We start from the raw sequence: 17,489 nt of genomic DNA on the forward strand, positions 1-17,489 counted from the left end.
ACAGTATCGGCCATGGGACCAAGTAGGTGAAGACCCTTGATGACAACTGGCTTGTCTGATCAGCAGGTGGTCTGTGACCTTGATCACAGGGCAGTGGAAGCCCTATTGCAGGCAGTTAGGAAGAGGATGGCAGTGAGGAATGGGATGGAGACCCCACAAGGTAGGAGAAGAGTGACAGGAAGCCAGAGATGGAGGGGCAGCAGGAGTTGACAGTGAGGAGGGTTGGGATGCCAGAATTGGTGGGGGGATGGAGGGACCTTGTGCCAAAAGGGGTGTGGGGAGGATACATAATAAAGCCCTTGGGGTAAAGGCGGGGCAGGGACACTTACTGGAAGCCTACCTCACCTTTTCTAGGTCTGAGAAAAAGACCTAAGGGCCTGGAGTAGTAGGGATAGGAGGATGTGGTGCAGAAGTCAGGACAGAACAAACAGTGACACATGGGATGTCATTAGGTAGAGTGATGTCTTGGTCACTGCAACATGGTACCAATAGTTCCAGCCTGTGTGGGGGTGCAGTCTGCAAAAATTAAAACAAGCATGCATGTTCTTTCCAACGATTTTTACACTCATTTTAAGTATACAGCTTGATGATTATTTAAATATGTACACAACTGTATAACCACCACTCAGAACAGATAGAGAACATTCTCCGCATCACATAAAGCTGCCTCCTGCCCCTTCCCAGTCCATGTAGCCCCCAGCTGGGGACCTCTATGCCGACTTCATCATCAATTGTGTCTGTTCTTGAACTCCATCTCCCTGGAATTCTACAGCATGCACTCTTTGGTCTGGCTTCTTTCATGCAACATAATATTGGATGGACTCATCCATGTCACTGTGTACCAATAGTTTCTTTTCTTATTGCTGGGTAGATTCCATCATGAATATGCTACAGTTTAACCTTTCTACCATTGATGGGCACTTGGGTCGTTTCCAGGTTGGAACCATTATAAATAAAAGTGATTACGCGCCTGCCCCTTTAAAAACAGATTATCTCATTCTCTCGCTCTCTCTTGAACATATACAGGCCCTCGCACAGGTGCCAGAGCAGGCCAGCCTCCTCTGGGAGGTCTCCCCTTGCCCCTCAATGCTGATTTCCTCATGGCTGGGGGATGCGGGCTCCGGGCTGGCAGCCAGGGTGGGAGCAGCGATACCCTCTTCCTAAGACTCATCGCGTCTCTTCCAGCCTCCTCGCCCCAGGCCGCGGGCGCCCTGAGCCTTCCTGACCCCGCAGGGGGCCTCGCCCGCGGTCCCCCATGAGCGCGCCCGGCTGACCGGCGGGGCGGCCGCGGTGGAGCCCGCGTGCCGCGGGGGCGGCGGGGCCATGGCCTCGCTGGACCTGCCGTACCGCTGCCCCCGCTGCGGGGAGCACAAGCGCTTCCGGAGCCTGTCGTCGCTGCGCGCGCACCTGGAATACAGCCACACCTACGAGACGCTCTACATCCTCTCCAAGACCAACAGCATCTGCGACGGCGCCGCCGCCGCCGCGGCCGCCGCAGCGGCCGCCTCGGGCTTCCCGCTGGCTCCCGAGCCCGCCGCCCTGCTGGCCGTGCCCGGCGCCCGGCGAGAGGTCTTCGAGAGCACTTCCTTCCAGGGCAAGGAGCAGGCGGCCGGGCCGTCGCCCGCGGCGCCGCACCTGCTGCACCACCACCATCACCACGCGCCCCTCGCCCACTTCCCCGGCGACCTGGTGCCCGCTAGCCTGCCCTGCGAGGAGTTGGCAGAGCCGGGCCTCGTGCCCGCCGCCGCAGCGCGCTATGCGCTGCGCGAGATCGAAATCCCGCTAGGGGAGCTGTTCGCCCGCAAGTCAGTGGCGTCCTCGGCGTGCTCGACGCCGCCGCCTGGCCCCGGCCCCGGCCCTTGCCCCGGGCCTGCCTCCGCTTCGCCCGCTTCCCCCTCACCCGCTGATGTGGCCTACGAAGAGGGCCTGGCGCGCCTCAAGATCCGCGCGCTGGAGAAGCTGGAGGTGGACCGGCGGCTGGAGCGGCTGAGCGAGGAGGTGGAGCAGAAGATCGCGGGCCAGGTGGGCCGGCTGCAGGCCGAGCTGGAGCGCAAGGCGGCCGAACTGGAGACTGCGCGGCAGGAGAGTGCGAGGCTCGGGCGCGAGAAGGAGGAGCTGGAGGAGCGCGCGTCTGAGCTCTCCCGCCAGGTGGACGTGAGCGTAGAGCTGCTGGCCTCACTCAAGCAGGACCTGGTGCACAAGGAACAGGAGCTGAGCCGCAAGCAGCAGTGAGTAGACCCTCGGGGCCCTGTGGGTGGTTGTGCCTGTGCAGGTCACTGTGCCACCACCACCACCGTGGGCGTGCCTGAGTGTGTCTGTATGTGGCCATGGCTTTGTAATAGAGGATCTGTGGCCAGCAGCATGCATGTGGGGCCAAGAGTGTCATCATGATGTGTGTTTGGTACTGTGAGGACATAGCAGTGTGACCCTGTGCCTCTTTGTGAAGTCTGCCTTTCTCGTTCTCTGTCCTAGACAAGCCAACCCCTTTATTTTGGCACCAGATCCTCTTCTCTTTTGCCTACCCAAAGATACAGCTCAACTCTCCCCCTCCCTTTTCCATCATCAGATTTTCTGTTTCTGCATATTTCTAAAAGCATATAGACATGTCATTTCTCCCATCTGCCATAACCCCCTTCCCCTTAAGCTACTGCCCCTTTTCTCTCCTTCTTACAGAAAACTCCTTGTATTTGTTTATACTTCTCATCTCCAATTTCTTTCCTCACTTTCTCTCTTGAACCCAGGCTGATCGGGTTTCCACCTCTACCAGGGTCCCCACCTCTACCAGGGTCCCCATGTCACCAGTGACCTTCTTGTTGCTAAGGCCTAGCCATCGTCTTACTTGGCTCATTGGTGGCATTTGACATAGCTGATCCCTGACATGCCTTCTTCACTTGGCTTCCAGGACACTCTTGGGATTTCCTTCTGTCTGTCTCAATCTTCTTCATTTCTCTGGTCTTTAAATGTAGGATTATGAACTACAGATGGCCCCTGACTTACAATGGTTTGACACAATTTTTTGATTTTCTGATGCTACAAAAGCATCACGCAGTCAGTAGAAACCATACTGTATGAAAATGAAAAACAGTATGTACAACCATACTGTTTTTTTCAGTACGGTATTCAACAAATTACATGAGATCAACACTTTTTTTAATAAAATAGACTTAGTGTTCAGTGACTTCATCCAACTGTAGGCTAATATAAGTGCTCTGAGCACATTTAAGGCAAGCCAGGCTAAGCACTGATGTTCAGTAGGTTAAGTGCATTAAATGCATTTTTGACTGATGATATTTTCAACTTACAATGGGCTGAGGGGGATGTATCCCCATTGTAAGCCAAGGAGCATTTGTATATAGATGTTATTTATGTGTCCCCATTGTGATATAAACTCCATAAAGGCAGGAGTTGTTCACTGCTATTTCCCCAATACCTAGAACAGTGCCTGGCACCTAGAGGGTGTTCAATAAATGTTGAATGGACGCACAAACAACCGGAAATGCATTTGAGAGTAAGTACGCACATGATTCTGAGTGTACCATGTGTTCACGCAGCTCCTACAAGTTGGTGCAAACTATCAGTATGCTTCCACATTTAAGTGTATTCCTCTGTGGGTTGATGTGACTTAGTGTGTATTTTTGAAGGTTCCTGCAAGTATGTTTGACTATGTTGGTGGTACTGTGCCTCCATGGTTCTTCGCGTGTCTCACATGTGAGCACATGCCCAAGCTGGCACATGATGTGACTACACGAACATGAATGTGTGAGGCTGTGCCTAGGGCTGTGTAATGGGCCTCTGTGTGGGGATATGTGACATGGCTGGTGGCTCTAAGTGTGTGCCTAGGAGTGTTCTGTGTTGGGATGCTGGATATTGAAGGACATGCACATGTGACTGAACATGTCTGTTTCTGTATGAGAGAGATGTGTCTGGTTATGGCATATGGATGTACATGGGGTACATGTGTGTGGGGATGTATGTGTACCTGGGGTTGTGTGGGACTGAGTATGCCTGATTATTTCTGTGGAGAGCAGGGTGTGTAGTATTTCTGTGGAGAGCAGGGTCTGGGGCCGGGTGGGTGGGGTGTGAGTGTGTGGCTTGGAGTGCATGCATGCATTTCTGTATGTGTCATCATGCGGGGCCGTGTGCTAGGCCTGTTCTGCAGGAACCCATGTGACCATAAGCAGACACCGCAGGCAGCTGTGCTGGTGTCTCCCTGCACTGGCCAGGCTCTCCTCCAGAGGGTGGGTGGGCAGGCAGGCTGAGGCTCTGGGGTAAGAGACTTCTCTGGGCCCAGGGAGGTGGTGCAGATCGACCAGTTCCTGAAGGAGACGGCGGCACGGGAGGCCAGCGCCAAGCTGCGGCTGCAGCAGTTCATTGAGGAGCTCCTTGAGCGGGCTGACCGTGCCGAGCGGCAGCTGCAGGTCATCAGCAGCAGCTGTGGCAGCACGCCCAGCGCCAGCCTGGGCCGTGGAGGTGGGGGCGGTGGTGCCGGCCCCAATGCCCGGGGCCCAGGCAGAATGGTGAGTGCCCACCTGCCTTCCCTCCTCTACCTGCACACCTGGCCCCCCACAACCTCACCTTTCACGTGGCTGCACATCTCCCCATGATGCCGCATTCGCCCCTTCTTTGGCTTTTACCCCACGAGCAGATGCCAGGAACACGGGAGCCCCTCCGATTGGGCAGGAGTGCCAGTGCCAGCCCCCGAGGCTGTAGTGAGATGTGATTCAGTGGCCCCAGCCCTCAGGGGCTATCTCTGCCCATCCCTGCAAATGAGAGTCCAGGAATCACAAGCTGGGGTCCGGGGTGTTGGGTGGGTGTGGGGAGGGGCTGGTGAGCCTGCCTCTCTGGGCTGTCTGTTTGTCCATTTGTCCATCTTTCCCAACTATTTTCCCTTCTCTCTCCTCTCCCCCATCTCCTCTCCATCTTTTGCCCTGTTTCCCCTGCTATTCCTGCTCATCCTCTTGCCTCCTCCGCCCCTCTCCTTTACCTCCTGCTCTGGGGGCCCACAGCGAGAACACCACGCGGGCCCGGCCGTGCCTAACACATATGCAGTGTCACGGCATGGCTCCTCTCCCAGCACAGGGTAAGCCTTGGGCCCAGCCCAACCCATGCAGCCCACCCTCACCCTGGAAAGATCCGCTGGCCTGTCTGGGGCTTGTGTCATCCTCCTGCCCCTACCCTTCCTGGGTCACATGTGTCTGCCTTTCCATACCCAGAAGGGGCTTTTCGAAAGCAGGGCGGGTGGGTTGCCCTTGGCTGATGGTAGGGGCAGGATGGGGAGTTTGGGCAGGCCTGGTGCCTCTCACCCCTTACTGTGTGGTCCACCCTGCCCCAGGGCCTCCAGCCGTGTGCCAGCCGCATCCCAGAGCTCAGGCTGCTATGACAGTGACAGTCTGGAGTTGCCCAGGCCAGAGGAGGGAGCCCCTGAGGACAGTGGCCCTGGGGGCTTGGGCACACGGGCCCAGGCTGCCAACGGGGGCTCAGAGCGGTCCCAGCCCCCTCGCAGCTCAGGCCTGCGGCGCCAGGCCATCCAGAACTGGCAGCGCAGACCCCGCCGACACAGCACTGAGGGGGAAGAGGGTGATGTCTCCGACGTTGGCTCCCGAACCACTGAGTCGGAGGCTGAGGGCCCGTTGGATGCACCCCGCCCCGGGCCTGCTATGGCTGGGCCATTGAGCAGCTGCCGGCTTTCAGGTAGGTCCCGGAAGGGTGAGCAGGGGGACACAGGTCTGAAGCAGTGAATCTCCTGGGCTCCTGCACCCCCCTCCCCTTTCCCCAGACTTGCCCACACCTCCTACATAGCGCCCTTCAAGCCTGGGGCAGGAACTCTTGTGACAGGGCAGGGCTGCAGTGGCACAAGTGTACTCAGATTGTCTGTTGCACAAGGATGCCACATCCGGGGGGCAGGGGGGTCCATTCACGTGGTGGGCTCATTATCATTTACAGGAGAGCAGTTGAGTGTTGCCTCCAAACTCTGATGCGCCTGGTGCAGTGGGGGAGAGGCCCCCCACCATATTCACAGACGGCACCGCACATATGTGGGTGGTTTGGGAGGTGAGAGGGCTAGGGTCAGGGGTGTAGCCACACCCCATCTTCTGGGCAGCTGCATGCCTGCCTTCTGTTTCCAGAGGCCCGGTTTATACTCCAGCACCACCACCCCCAACCCCTTTCACTCTCCAAATCACTCCCCTCTTGTAGGGGGTGAGTTTGAATGATATATAACCTTAAAAAGGAAGTTTACACAAGGGATGCCTTTTTGTAATTTGTAAAACTGGAGATGGAGTACCGCAAAGGACAGGGATGCAGAGGCCCCTTTTCCTTCTTCCCTAGGCCCTGGTACCACAGCATGTCCATTCCTCTGGAGCTCCTACCCTGCCCCAGCTCCCCACACACATCCCCACACCAGCCTTGACCCTCCACACTCACTTTTGAACCCCTGGTATTCTGCAGCCCGCCCCGAGGGAGGCAGTGGGCGGGGTCGGCGAGCAGAGCGGGGCAGCCCCTCACGCTCCAATGAGGTCATCAGCCCGGAGATCCTGAAGATGCGAGCTGCCCTCTTCTGCATCTTCACCTACCTGGACACGCGCACACTGCTGCATGCTGCCGAGGTCTGCCGGGACTGGCGCTTCGTGGCCCGCCACCCCGCAGTCTGGACAAGGGTGCTGCTTGAGAATGCCCGTGTCTGCTCCAAGGTACCTGCCCCTGCCTGCCTTCTGTGCCCTGCTGTGAACCCACCTTTCCCCCTGGGTAGAATCTGGCCCCTTGAGGTCTGGTCCTTGCAACCCTTACAACACTGTAGCGCCAACCTGGCTTCCCTGAAATGCTCTCATGGGGCCTTCTATCCTGGGGCTGGCCCACCTCCAGCCAACCAAGTTCAGACCCCTTCATCTCCAAATACCCTTTCCCTCCCCGGCAGTTCCTGGCAATGCTGGCTCAGTGGTGCACCCAGGCCCACTCTCTGACGCTGCAGAACTTGAAGCCCCGGCAGCGGGGAAAGAAGGAGAGCAAGGAGGAGTATGCCCGGAGCACCCGGTGAGGCCTGCGATGGATGGGTGGTGGGTGCCGTTGGGCCATAGACCTGGAATTAAGTAAGGATGTTTCCCAGAGGAGGAGGTGGCCAGCTCTCTGACCTCTTGGTCATCCCCAGGGGCTGCCTGGAAGCTGGGCTGGAGTCCCTGCTGAAGGCAGCTGGGGGGAACCTGCTGATCCTGCGCATCTCCCACTGTCCAAACATCCTCACCGACCGCTCGCTCTGGCTGGCCAGCTGCTACTGCCGTGCCCTGCAGGCTGTCACGTACAGGTGGGTCAACCGACTAGAAGCATGGCCTATTCCCTCTAGGCCCAGGGTCCTACGGGATCCCTAGGCGCTGCATAGCCTCCCCCAGGGTTCTCAAGCAAAGGGATCCAAGAGCTCTATGGCTGAAGAGAAGGAAGCCTTGGCAAGAGCAGAGGCCACCAGAGTGGGTGACTCCAGCTTTGTCTTGTATATTTTTTCTTCCTTTCTTTTTTTTTTTTTAAATAGAGATGGGGTCTCGCCACATTGCCCAAGCTAGTCTAGAACTCCTGGGCTCAGGCGATCCCCAACCTCGGCCTTGACCTCCCAAAGTGTTGGGATTACCAGTATAAGCCACCCTGCTGCCTGATCAGCAGCTTTGTCTTTTCACAGGAGTGCCACAGACCCCGTGGGCCACGAGGTCATTTGGGCCCTGGGCGCAGGCTGCAGAGAGATCGTCTCCCTTCAAGTGGCGCCACTTCACCCCTGGTGAGCCCTGGCAGGTTTGGGGGATGGGAGGTGGGACACGGTTGGGCCTGGTCTGGGGCTGAGGACTGAGCAGATCTGAGCCCATTCCACAAGCTATTAGGACAGATTCACACACATTAATCTGTCCATTGAGGCATTAGGAGCAGGGCTTTAAAATCAGACCTCGTTGGTTGAGCACGGTGTCTCACGCCTGTAATCCCAGCACTTTGAGAGGCCGAGTCGTGCAGATCACCTGAGGTCTGGAGTTCGAGACCAGGCTGACCAACATGGAGACACCCTGTCTCTACTAAAAATACAAAATTAGCCGAACGTGGTGGTGCACGCCTGTAATCCCAGCTACTCGGGAGGCTAAGGCAGGAGAATCGCTTGAACCTGGGAGGCAGAGGTTATGGTGAGCCGAGATCGTGCCATTGCACTCCAGCCTGGGCAACAAGATGGAAACTCTGTCTAATAAATAAATAAATAAATAGATAAATAAAATCAGACCTGGGGTCATGTCCTGGCTTACTGGCAGTGCCACCTTGGCAATCTCAATCATGTCTTAGTTTCTCAAACTGCAAAGTAAAGGTGGTATTAGGAACTATGGACCTTATTAGGGCTGTTGCTCGCCCAAATGAGATCAGGTACACAAAGCCTGCAGGGTCCACAGTAATTGTTCAGTAAACACCAGCTAAAAACCACCAGCTTTGACATATGAAAGGTGGTTCAGGGAGGTCAGTGTATGAAAGAGCTGGTCATTGGAGAATCCAGGTTATGAAATCATTTCTCACTCTGTTTGGAGTTCCTCTAACACACCAGGCTCTTTTGCTCCCTACATTTTGCCTCTCTCCACACGACAGCTCCTCCCAGTCATCCAGTGTGCCTTCTGTAACACCCTGGGTAGAGCGTGTCACTGCTCCCCTGCCTCAATCCCCACTGCATTTTGCCCTGACCCCTCTGTCATCTACTTTGCAATAATTTCTTTTTTTTTTTTCTTTTTTGAGACGGAGTCTTGCTCTGTTGCCCAGGCTGGAGTGCAGTGGTGCGATCTCAGCTTATTGTAACCTCCACCTCCCAGGTTCAGGCGATCCTCCTACCTCAGCCTCCCAAGTAGCTGGGACTACAGGCATGGGCACCATGCCCAGCTAATTTTTGTATTTGTAGTAGAGATGGGCTTTCACCATGTTGGCCAGCCTGATCTCGAACTCCTGACCTCAGGTGATCTGCCCGCCTCGGCCTCCCAAAGTGCTGGGATTACAGGTATAAGCCACCGCGCCTGGCCCTACTTTGCAATATTTTCTTTATATTTCTATCTCCTCCACTAGATGGATTGTTCTCAAGGCAGAATCTAGGAATGTCCATTTCTGTATCCCTGGTACCAAATGCATAATAGATGCCAGAGAGATGTTTGTTGCCTGGACAAATGTTGAGGGATGAAGTGTTTAGGGAAATGGCATTTGGTGTGAATGGAAAGGAAAGTTGGGGCAATCAGGAAGGGCCTTGCTAAGGAATTTAGGTTTTTTGCATTTTATCTAGAAAGTATTGGAAGCTATTTGGCGGGATTTTAGATTTAAAGAAAGGGATTAAGATAAGACTGGTAATGTTCTATGCCCCCCACCACTTCTGCCACCAAAGAGACTGTCCACTCTTTGAGGGTAGGGACCATGTCTATGTTGTCACCACTGCACCCTCAGGGCCTAACTCAGTTGTTGCTGACTTGATAACCACTTGCTGAATGGCAGAGTGAGTGGATGTAGGAATGAGGGCCTCCCTATCTGCAGTGTGGAGGATGAGATGCAGGGAGACTAGTGCTAACCCAGAGAATGCCAATGGTGGTCTGAACTGCGGGTTCAAGAGTACTTAAGGCCAGGCTCAGTGGCTCACACCTGTAATCCCAGCACTTTGGGAAGCCAAGGCAGCAGATCACTTGAGGCCAGGAGTTTGAGACCAGCCTGGCCAACATGGTGAAACCTTGTCTCTACTAAAAGTACAAGAAAATGAGCTGGGCATGGTAGCACGTGCCTGTAGTCCTGTCTACTTGGGAGGCTGAGGCAGGAGAATTGCTTGAACCCAGGAGGCAGAGGTTGCAGTGAGCCAAAATTGCACCACTGCACTCCAGCCTGGGTGACAGAGTGAGACCCTGTCTCAAAAAAAAAAAAAAAAAAAAAAGGAGTGCTTGGGAATCAGAATCTGCAGGACTTGGTGGATGAGATGAGGGCAGAGGAGTCAGGGGTGATCCCGGTTCTCTGACTTGACCGGCTGGGTTGTTGGAGGAACGCTTGCCTGAGTCAGGGAGGGGTCCCACAGGAGGAGCATGCTGGGGTATCAGGCATCCAGAGACTTCCCTGACTGCTCCCCCTTCCCATTCTCCAGCCAGCAGCCCACGCGCTTCAGTAACCGCTGCCTGCAGATGATTGGTCGCTGTTGGCCCCACCTGCGGGCCCTGGGGGTCGGGGGTGCCGGCTGTGGGGTGCAGGGCCTGGCATCACTCGGTGAGTCTTTCCTTGGACTGGGGTGGTGGGTAGTGGGAAGCAGGCATGGGTGCAGTGCTGCCCTGTGAAATCCCACAGGGGCTTGGGGCTGCAGCCTGGGTGGTGGCAGGTGGCAAGGTGGTAGCCAGGGTGCTGGCTGCAGGGGTGACCTGGGGAGTGTGTCAGCAGGATCCCCCTTCTTCCTCTTCCTAGCGAGAAACTGCATGCGGCTGCAGGTCCTGGAGCTTGACCATGTGTCAGAGATTACCCAGGAGGTGGCGGCAGAGGTCTGCCGGGAAGGCCTGAAGGGACTGGAGATGCTGGTGCTCACGGCGACTCCCGTCACCCCTAAGGCCCTACTGCACTTCAACAGTGAGCATTGGGGGAATGCGGGGCAGGGTACGACTGTCACCTGCCATGGGGCTCTGTCAGCAGGTAGCCTAACTATCACTGGGGCAGATGGATCAGGGTCTCCAGCCAAGGGCAGAGGCAGGGGGACAGATTAAGAGCACTGGTTCTAGAGCTTGACTGACCTAGGTCCCAGGTCTGGCTCTGCTACTTACTAGCTGAGTGATGTTGGACAAGTTACTATACCTCTCTGAGTCCTGTATCCCATCTTCTAAGCTGACTTTCTAGGATGGGTGAGAGGATTAAATGAGATGATATGTGGAAGCCCCCCCAAGGACAGTTCTCAGGGTGAAGACTTCTCTCTCCCTGGACTCCAGATCATACCTCCTTGGCTTCCACACCTTTCTCAAACCACCCACTCCACTCTCAGTCACTACTCCACCTGCACTGAGGACCTGGCACCCAGTGTGGGCTGCTCCTGCCCAAGGAGACCACCAGCCAGGACCCTTTGGCTCCTGAGAGGACCCCATGCCAACTGCGCCAAGGTGCCTCGATCCTCTTTCCAAGACCTTCTTCCCCCTTCAGCCACATGGGATGCCCTGGACTTTACCACCAGAACTAACTGCTCAGCCTCCAGAATCATGACCTCCAGGCCCTTCTCAGTCGCCTGATCTTCCTCTTCCTCCCCCAACTTCACGCCATATCCAGTCCCTTAAGCCCTCTGTTCCCAAGTATTTGCCCCACCTCCCCCTCCTTTGTGCTTCAGCCTAGATCCACAAGCCTCACCTCAGCCACTCTGTTCCTTGTCATTCATCCCCAAATGCCCAGACCATGGTATAGCTGCCCCCTGTGTCAGGGAAGTTCCTAGAGGCTTTGGACAGCTGGTGGCTGCCCACTCACCCTCCCAGAGGCCACTGCAGCCTCTCCTGTGCCTCAGCCCCATCTACCTCTCCCTGCATCCGGTCGCCAGCTCCCAGGTGGCATGGGTCTGCTCTCTGTCGTGTTCCCGGTAGCTGGCACCTGATTGTCTGATTTCATTAATTAGTGAGAGGAGAGGAGGCAGCTCCACAGCCCAGGCCAAACACGCCCCTACTTTGCTCACCTTTTCTCAGGCATCTGCCGGAACCTCAAGTCCATTGTGGTCCAGATTGGGATTGCGGATTATTTCAAAGAGCCCAGCAGCCCTGAGGCCCAGAAGCTGTTTGAGGACATGGTGACAAAACTCCAGGTGAGGGGTCAGCTCTGAGGCTGTCCAAGACCCCAAGTGGCATCCCTAGACTGGGGCTGGTGACCTGGGTGAGTGTGGCGGGAGGGCCCCACCTGCCTGGCACGGAGGGAGAACTAACCCAGGGTTCGGTCCGCAGGCTCTGCGACGGAGGCCTGGCTTCTCTAAGATTCTGCACATCAAGGTGGAAGGCGGCTGCTAACCCGGGTAGGGGGCGGCAGGGCCCCTGCCAGCCCCACACCAGGGCACTCTCTTTGGACCTCGGAGGGACCCTGGTTTGGACTAGACCTTTGGAGGCTGAGTGTTATCCCTGGCTTCTGGAGGGGGACCGACAAGTCTCCTGTCCTCCTCCTGGAGCAGCAGAGCAACAGGCCTGACCCAGGGCACTGCCTCCCCAGTACAGGGGCTTGGACAGAAGCTGCCCTCCGACCCCCACCCTACCCCAGCTGGAGTAGCCTCTGGCCCAGCCAGTGAGGAGCTGTCACCACCAGCGCCTGGTGTCATCACCTGGAGGATCTGCAATAACCACCCAGTGGCTCCTCAGCTGTTCTGGCTGGCCTCTCCTTCCTGAGGCCCAGCCTCCTGGTCAGGAGCATCTGGGGCCCCAGGCCAATGGGGGCTCCACAAGGCAGCTCAGACTTGGCAAGGAGGGCTCTTCTCCCCAACCCTGCTGCAGCCTTCTGGGGGCACCCCTTCAGACAGCCTGCCTAGGCTCTGGATCCACATTTCCTGGGGATACCACAGCCAGACCTAGGGGCCTGGGCACGTGGTCAGCCAAAAGCTGGGGGCAGCAGTACAGTGGGGTAGTGGGGGTGGGTTTGGAAAGGAAACAGTCACTCAGAACTTCTCCCCAGGATGAGACCACCCTTCCAAGGTGGGGGATTGCCAGGGGGAGAAAACTTATTTATTGCTATAAGACAGGACCCCTCCTCCCAACCCCATACCCCACCACACACCAGACCTAAATTCAAAGCTGAAAGGCGCACGTTTCTATACCTACGTTCATTCCTGAGGGACCCTCCAGAGGGTCAGGGTCCCAGCCCCAGGCAGCCCTGTCACAGTGAGAAGTAGTTCCTGTCCTTAAGGAATTTCCTTCTAATCCAGGTGCTTGGGCAGGAACCCGATGGCCTTCGGGTCACCAAGGCTGTCTGGGAGGGAGGCACAGGGCCGCCCTCTGTGCTGAGGCCGTGGAAGAAGCCAGGAGGAGGGTGGCTTGCTTTGCTTCCTTGTCTAATTAGCTTGCTTGAAGATGTGGCCTTGGCAGGGAGCCAGACCCAAGGGGTCAAGGAAGAGGAAGAGCATCCTCAATAGACTCACTCCCCCTTCCTCGGTCTTCACGGGCCCCGTGGGCTGAGGGCTGCATTGGGGTCCTCTGCCTAGGGGAAGTGCTGGACCTGAACTGGAGCCACTTAGAAGCCACAGGATTCGCTTTTCACTGGCCTTTGCAGTCCCCAAAGGATCAGGTCTCAGAACCAAGGCTCCAAAGGCTGAGGTCTCCCCAGTTCCTCCTCTCAGAACTCCCATAGTGGCTCAGAGGCCAGGGGTCCTGCCAACTTTCATTTGGAAAGTTCTTTCAAACATCTAAACTAGATCGATCTTAGGGTTTCTTTCTCTCCTAGATAGGATCAGCTCCCAGCCCTAGCCATTAGGCTACTGGTCCTGGCTGGGAATGGGGTCCCCTCGTTACCCAGTCCTTCCCAGGGACCCAACTTCCTAACACAACCTGGCTTGGACATGAAGACCCAGCCCTAGGTTACCTTGTAAAGAGTCCTCCAGAGCTGGGACCCCACGGGTGCGGCAGCACACCCAGCTCCCACGGCATCACTCCCTAGCTCTGTCCCAGCTCTTGCTATCATTGCTGACTTTTCCTCCTGTGGCTTGTTCTGTCCCTGCTCTTTGAAAACCTAAAATACCAAGGGTGTCATGCTGGCAACTCCCTGCCCAGTCCTGCACAAAGCCTTGGCTGTGTGTGGCACCCCTTGCCCCTACCCCAGAGCAGCTGGCTCCATTGGCTTCTCCCTGCACCAGCCCTGTCCTCAGTGGTCAGGAAAAAGCAGCACAGCTTTCCTTCCTCTTCTCCAGAGGCCTGGAAGGGAGGTGGAGGTCCACTAAGGGCCTGGCTGCCTTGGATTTCTTGGTCCTGCCTTGCCAACTGCACCCTGTAGCTCCTGCTCCCTGTGACCCCAGAACCAGAGGTGCTGCCTTCCCTGTCTCCTGGACAAAGCACAAAGGGATGCTCTGCTTGGCTTGAGCCTGCCCAACTGAAGGATTTTCTCTGCCCCAGGGACCTTCCATCCCTGAATACAAGGCTCTAGGCAACTTCTCTGTGGGTGGTACACACTAGAATGCCTGGCATTAGCCCTAGAAAGGAGGTTGGGGTGTATGGGTAGTGAGCTAGGGTGGGAGAAAGGTGGTGCTGAAAGGACAGATGCTAGTTGTAGTTTCACTCATTCATTCATTAGTGCAACAGTACTGAGCACCACCAGCACTAGAGACAGAGGGGTGAACAAGATACCCTTCTGCCTGGGGGGACGTCCACTTCCCATGAGTTTGGCTATTTCCAGGAAAGCCCTTCAGTCCTCCACCCTGTTCTGGCTGTGTGTGAAGGATGTGTGTGAGCAGGCCCAATCCTTTGCAGCAAGAATGAGAAGTCAGAGTATCCCATTGCACACGCACCCTGAGGCTGACAGACTTGTGCCCCCAGCCTTCATGCATGCCCAAGCACTGGCAGCTTTGCAGCCCCTGCCCCACCAGCCCCTTGACGCTTTTCTTTTGTTCTCTCGGGGATGAGCCCTGCTGCTGAGTAGGGAGCTTTTGCTTGCTGGGAGGCTCTATGCATTGATTTTTTTGGTGACCATACAGCTAGGGCTGAGGATGGGAACAGGGACAGAGGGCCTGGCTATCCCTAGAAGCACTTCATCCATCTTTACCCACCCAAAGGGGATCCCTCCACATCTCATACCCAGTAAGATGCAAGAAAGGAATATCTGAGAGCAAGCAGCCCTGCTCCAGGGGCCCCAGGTATGTGTAGAGGCCCAGTGCGGGTGGCCACTTGGTGTTCCAACCACCCCCTGCCATTCAGTCTGGCCCCAGTACCTACCTGGGAGGTTGATGTACTTGGCTTAAGTACTTCATGCTTTATTCAGGCTGCTTCCCCACAGCACCGGCAGGAAATGAAGATGCACTTATATGCATCCCTGCGGGAATAAAGAGTGGGTGGCCTGCCCAGCACCACGGCCTTTCCCCAGCCAGGAGAGACCACCTAAGGATCAAGGCAGCTCCTGTTTTCTTGGTCCTGTGACACTCGAGTCTGAGCCAGCCCCTCAGGAATTGCCTCAAAAGGGAAAAACAAAAAAAAGGCCTCCTTCCCAAGGCCTGCTACTCCAAGGTTTGGCTCCATCCCTTGCCTTTGGGTCCTGCCTATTTCCTTGCTCCTGGTCTCTTATCTTTGGGGCCACAGGTGGGTAGTCACCTGGGCCCTAATCCCTCTAAGGCGCTAAGTTGAAGGAGGCCTTCCCAGAGTGACTATTGGTGCCAAAGTCCCAGTTCCTGTTGGACTTGGGGTAAAAACAGGAGATGGTGAGTGGGTGTATGGCCCAAGTGCCCAGAGAAGTTAACTCGAACCCATGGGACCTGTCCCAGCCTGTCAGTCCCTGATGAGTGTAACTTCCTTCCCCTGTGGGCCTGGCCCTTCTCTCTACCCCAGTGGCCATGCTTTCTCACCCAGCCTTGTGCCCGGCCTGCATTTCTGTATATATTGCTGTGTATTGTGTGTATGTATGTATTCCTGGACAAGTGTTCATCTGCAGCCCTTGCCTGAGGATAAGGTTTAGGATTGGGTAAAGATCAGAATACCAGGGCCAGCTAAGGCAACGACTCCCTCCCCAACCCCTTGGGACCTCAGCCAGTCCCAAGGCTGCCCTGACAATCAGGCAGGCTCCCCACCATGAGGCCAAGCCTCCTCTGCCACTGCCAGCATGGCCCAAGGGAGGCTTGGCCTTGGGCTTGCCAGCCTCAGCTCTGCCCTGGCAAGGGTCTTGTATCCAGGGCAGAGGCCTGAGGTGACCCAGGCTTGCTCTGTGGCTGATGCCAGCAGACTTGGTTCTAGTGGGCACCACTGGTGGGCGACCTCCATAACTGGCCCTTAGGCCCTGCCTTCCTACACAGCTAGGCTATAACGGGCCTGAGCATGAGAGGGTAACTTCCCCAGCCCCAAGCATAGGCAGAGGGGTGGAGAGCAATTTTTGGTTTTATTTTTGTTTCTGAAGTGGTGCCTGTACCTCCAGCCCCCAGGGGGCCTTCCCTGGCCACACTTCTCTGCCCCACCCAGGCATCGCCATCCCAGCACTTTGCTCCATGTCACCCGTAAGATGCCCTTTGCTGAATGTACCTGAGTGTATGTATTTAAAAGGACTCACATGGGCATCAGAGAATTTATGGCTCTGTATCCAATAAAAAAGACGGTGAAACTGGTCTATCTGCGCCAGAGAAGTAAATGGTATGTGGCCACACTTGTCATCTGTGTGATCATGGTCTTTCTGCAGCTCCAGTGCACAGAGGCAGGTAACCCAGTGGAATGCAGTATTAGCAAGACTTGCCAGCGGGCACAGTTGCTCACACCTGTAATCCTAGCACTTTGGGAGGCTGAGGCGGGAGAATCGCTTGAGCCCAGGAATTCGAGACTAGTCTGGGCAACATGGTGAAACCCTGTCTCTGCAAAACAAATTGAAAAATTCGCTCGGCATGTGCCTGTATTGCCAGCTCCTTGGGAGGCTGAGGTGGGAGGATATCGAGCCAGGGAAGTGGAGGTTACAGTGAGCTGACATCACACCACTGCACACTCCAGCTTAGGTAACTGAGTGAGGCCCCGTCTCAGAAACAAAAACTTGCCTCAGGACTGCAGAAAAGCCACCTAGGGTGACTGTCCTGCCACCGCTCAACCCTGCTTTCAGTGTGTGTATCCAGAGGAAACGCCTTGAGATACATCATTTCTGACTCTCAGCTAGGAGAGACTATCTTCAAGGACAAACCCAGCACCAGTACAACAGGGCAGCAGGCACTGCCCAGCCCCTCCCTGGCTTGGCTGCCTCCTCAGGAGGCTCTGGCCAGCCAATCAGGCTTTGACTGTGGGAGACCAGGTTGCCATCATGGTCTGGCCTTGACTTCCTCATTTTACAAAATGTCCTTGTGCCCCTGACTTGATTCCTAGGTTCCTGAAATACTTAAAATCAGAAAAAAGAATAAGTGTTTTAGGCTTAAACTGTGTCTCTAACATAAAGTAAAATAAACATTAAGTCTCACTACTCTTCGAGCCAGCTCCTCTTACCCTGTCATACGGGTAGAATGACTCCAAAGCCTGGACCTGCCTACCACCCTCTGTGCTTTAGAGTCCATCTAACCAGGAGTGGCTGGGTTCAGAGAATTTTTTTAGAACATCACTTCCCAGTTTTAGCTAGCAAGTCTCAATGGCTGACAATGACATCATCATTTACCTCCAGCTTTTAACAACAACCAACTACAGCAGGGTGCAGGCCAGCTATCAGGACCAGTGTAAATCAGGAGGATGTTAGACACTGCTGGATTTCCAGCTCATCTGTGCCAGCCATTCCAAACTCCCATTGGTCACAAGAAAGCAGAAGGACCATGATCACTGGGGGCTGAACTGAAAAGACTAGGTGGGTGCTTTAAGTCGTCTCCTTAGTAGACT

At 55.6% G+C, this 17,489-nt stretch overlaps 1 protein-coding gene across 3 annotated transcripts in view; it reads left to right on the forward strand.

Annotated features, from left to right (window-relative positions):
* FBXO41 (F-box protein 41) overlaps positions 1 to 16,255 on the forward strand; it is a 29,955-nt gene extending 13,700 nt beyond the window's left edge. For 2 of the 3 annotated variants that reach the window (XM_054473610.2, XM_063649351.1), the window contains 12 exons: positions 1,186 to 2,228; positions 4,292 to 4,517; positions 5,007 to 5,080; positions 5,333 to 5,691; positions 6,448 to 6,689; positions 6,914 to 7,029; positions 7,145 to 7,297; positions 7,664 to 7,759; positions 10,112 to 10,230; positions 10,423 to 10,581; positions 11,670 to 11,785; positions 11,922 to 16,255. In XM_054473610.2, coding sequence (XP_054329585.1) covers positions 1,324 to 2,228; positions 4,292 to 4,517; positions 5,007 to 5,080; positions 5,333 to 5,691; positions 6,448 to 6,689; positions 6,914 to 7,029; positions 7,145 to 7,297; positions 7,664 to 7,759; positions 10,112 to 10,230; positions 10,423 to 10,581; positions 11,670 to 11,785; positions 11,922 to 11,984 — 2,628 coding nt within the window. In that variant the 5' untranslated portion in view covers positions 1,186 to 1,323 and the 3' untranslated portion in view covers positions 11,985 to 16,255. Of the gene's footprint in view, positions 1 to 1,027; positions 2,229 to 4,291; positions 4,518 to 5,006; positions 5,081 to 5,332; positions 5,692 to 6,447; positions 6,690 to 6,913; positions 7,030 to 7,144; positions 7,298 to 7,663; positions 7,760 to 10,111; positions 10,231 to 10,422; positions 10,582 to 11,669; positions 11,786 to 11,921 lie in introns of those variants that run through there. The other variant, XM_063649352.1, reaches the window with a different exon arrangement.
* Positions 16,256 to 17,489: the final 1,234 nt, after the last annotated feature.

This window comes from Pongo pygmaeus, chromosome 12, assembly GCF_028885625.2.
Source record: "Pongo pygmaeus isolate AG05252 chromosome 12, NHGRI_mPonPyg2-v2.0_pri, whole genome shotgun sequence".
Lineage (NCBI taxonomy): Eukaryota > Metazoa > Chordata > Mammalia > Primates > Hominidae > Pongo > Pongo pygmaeus.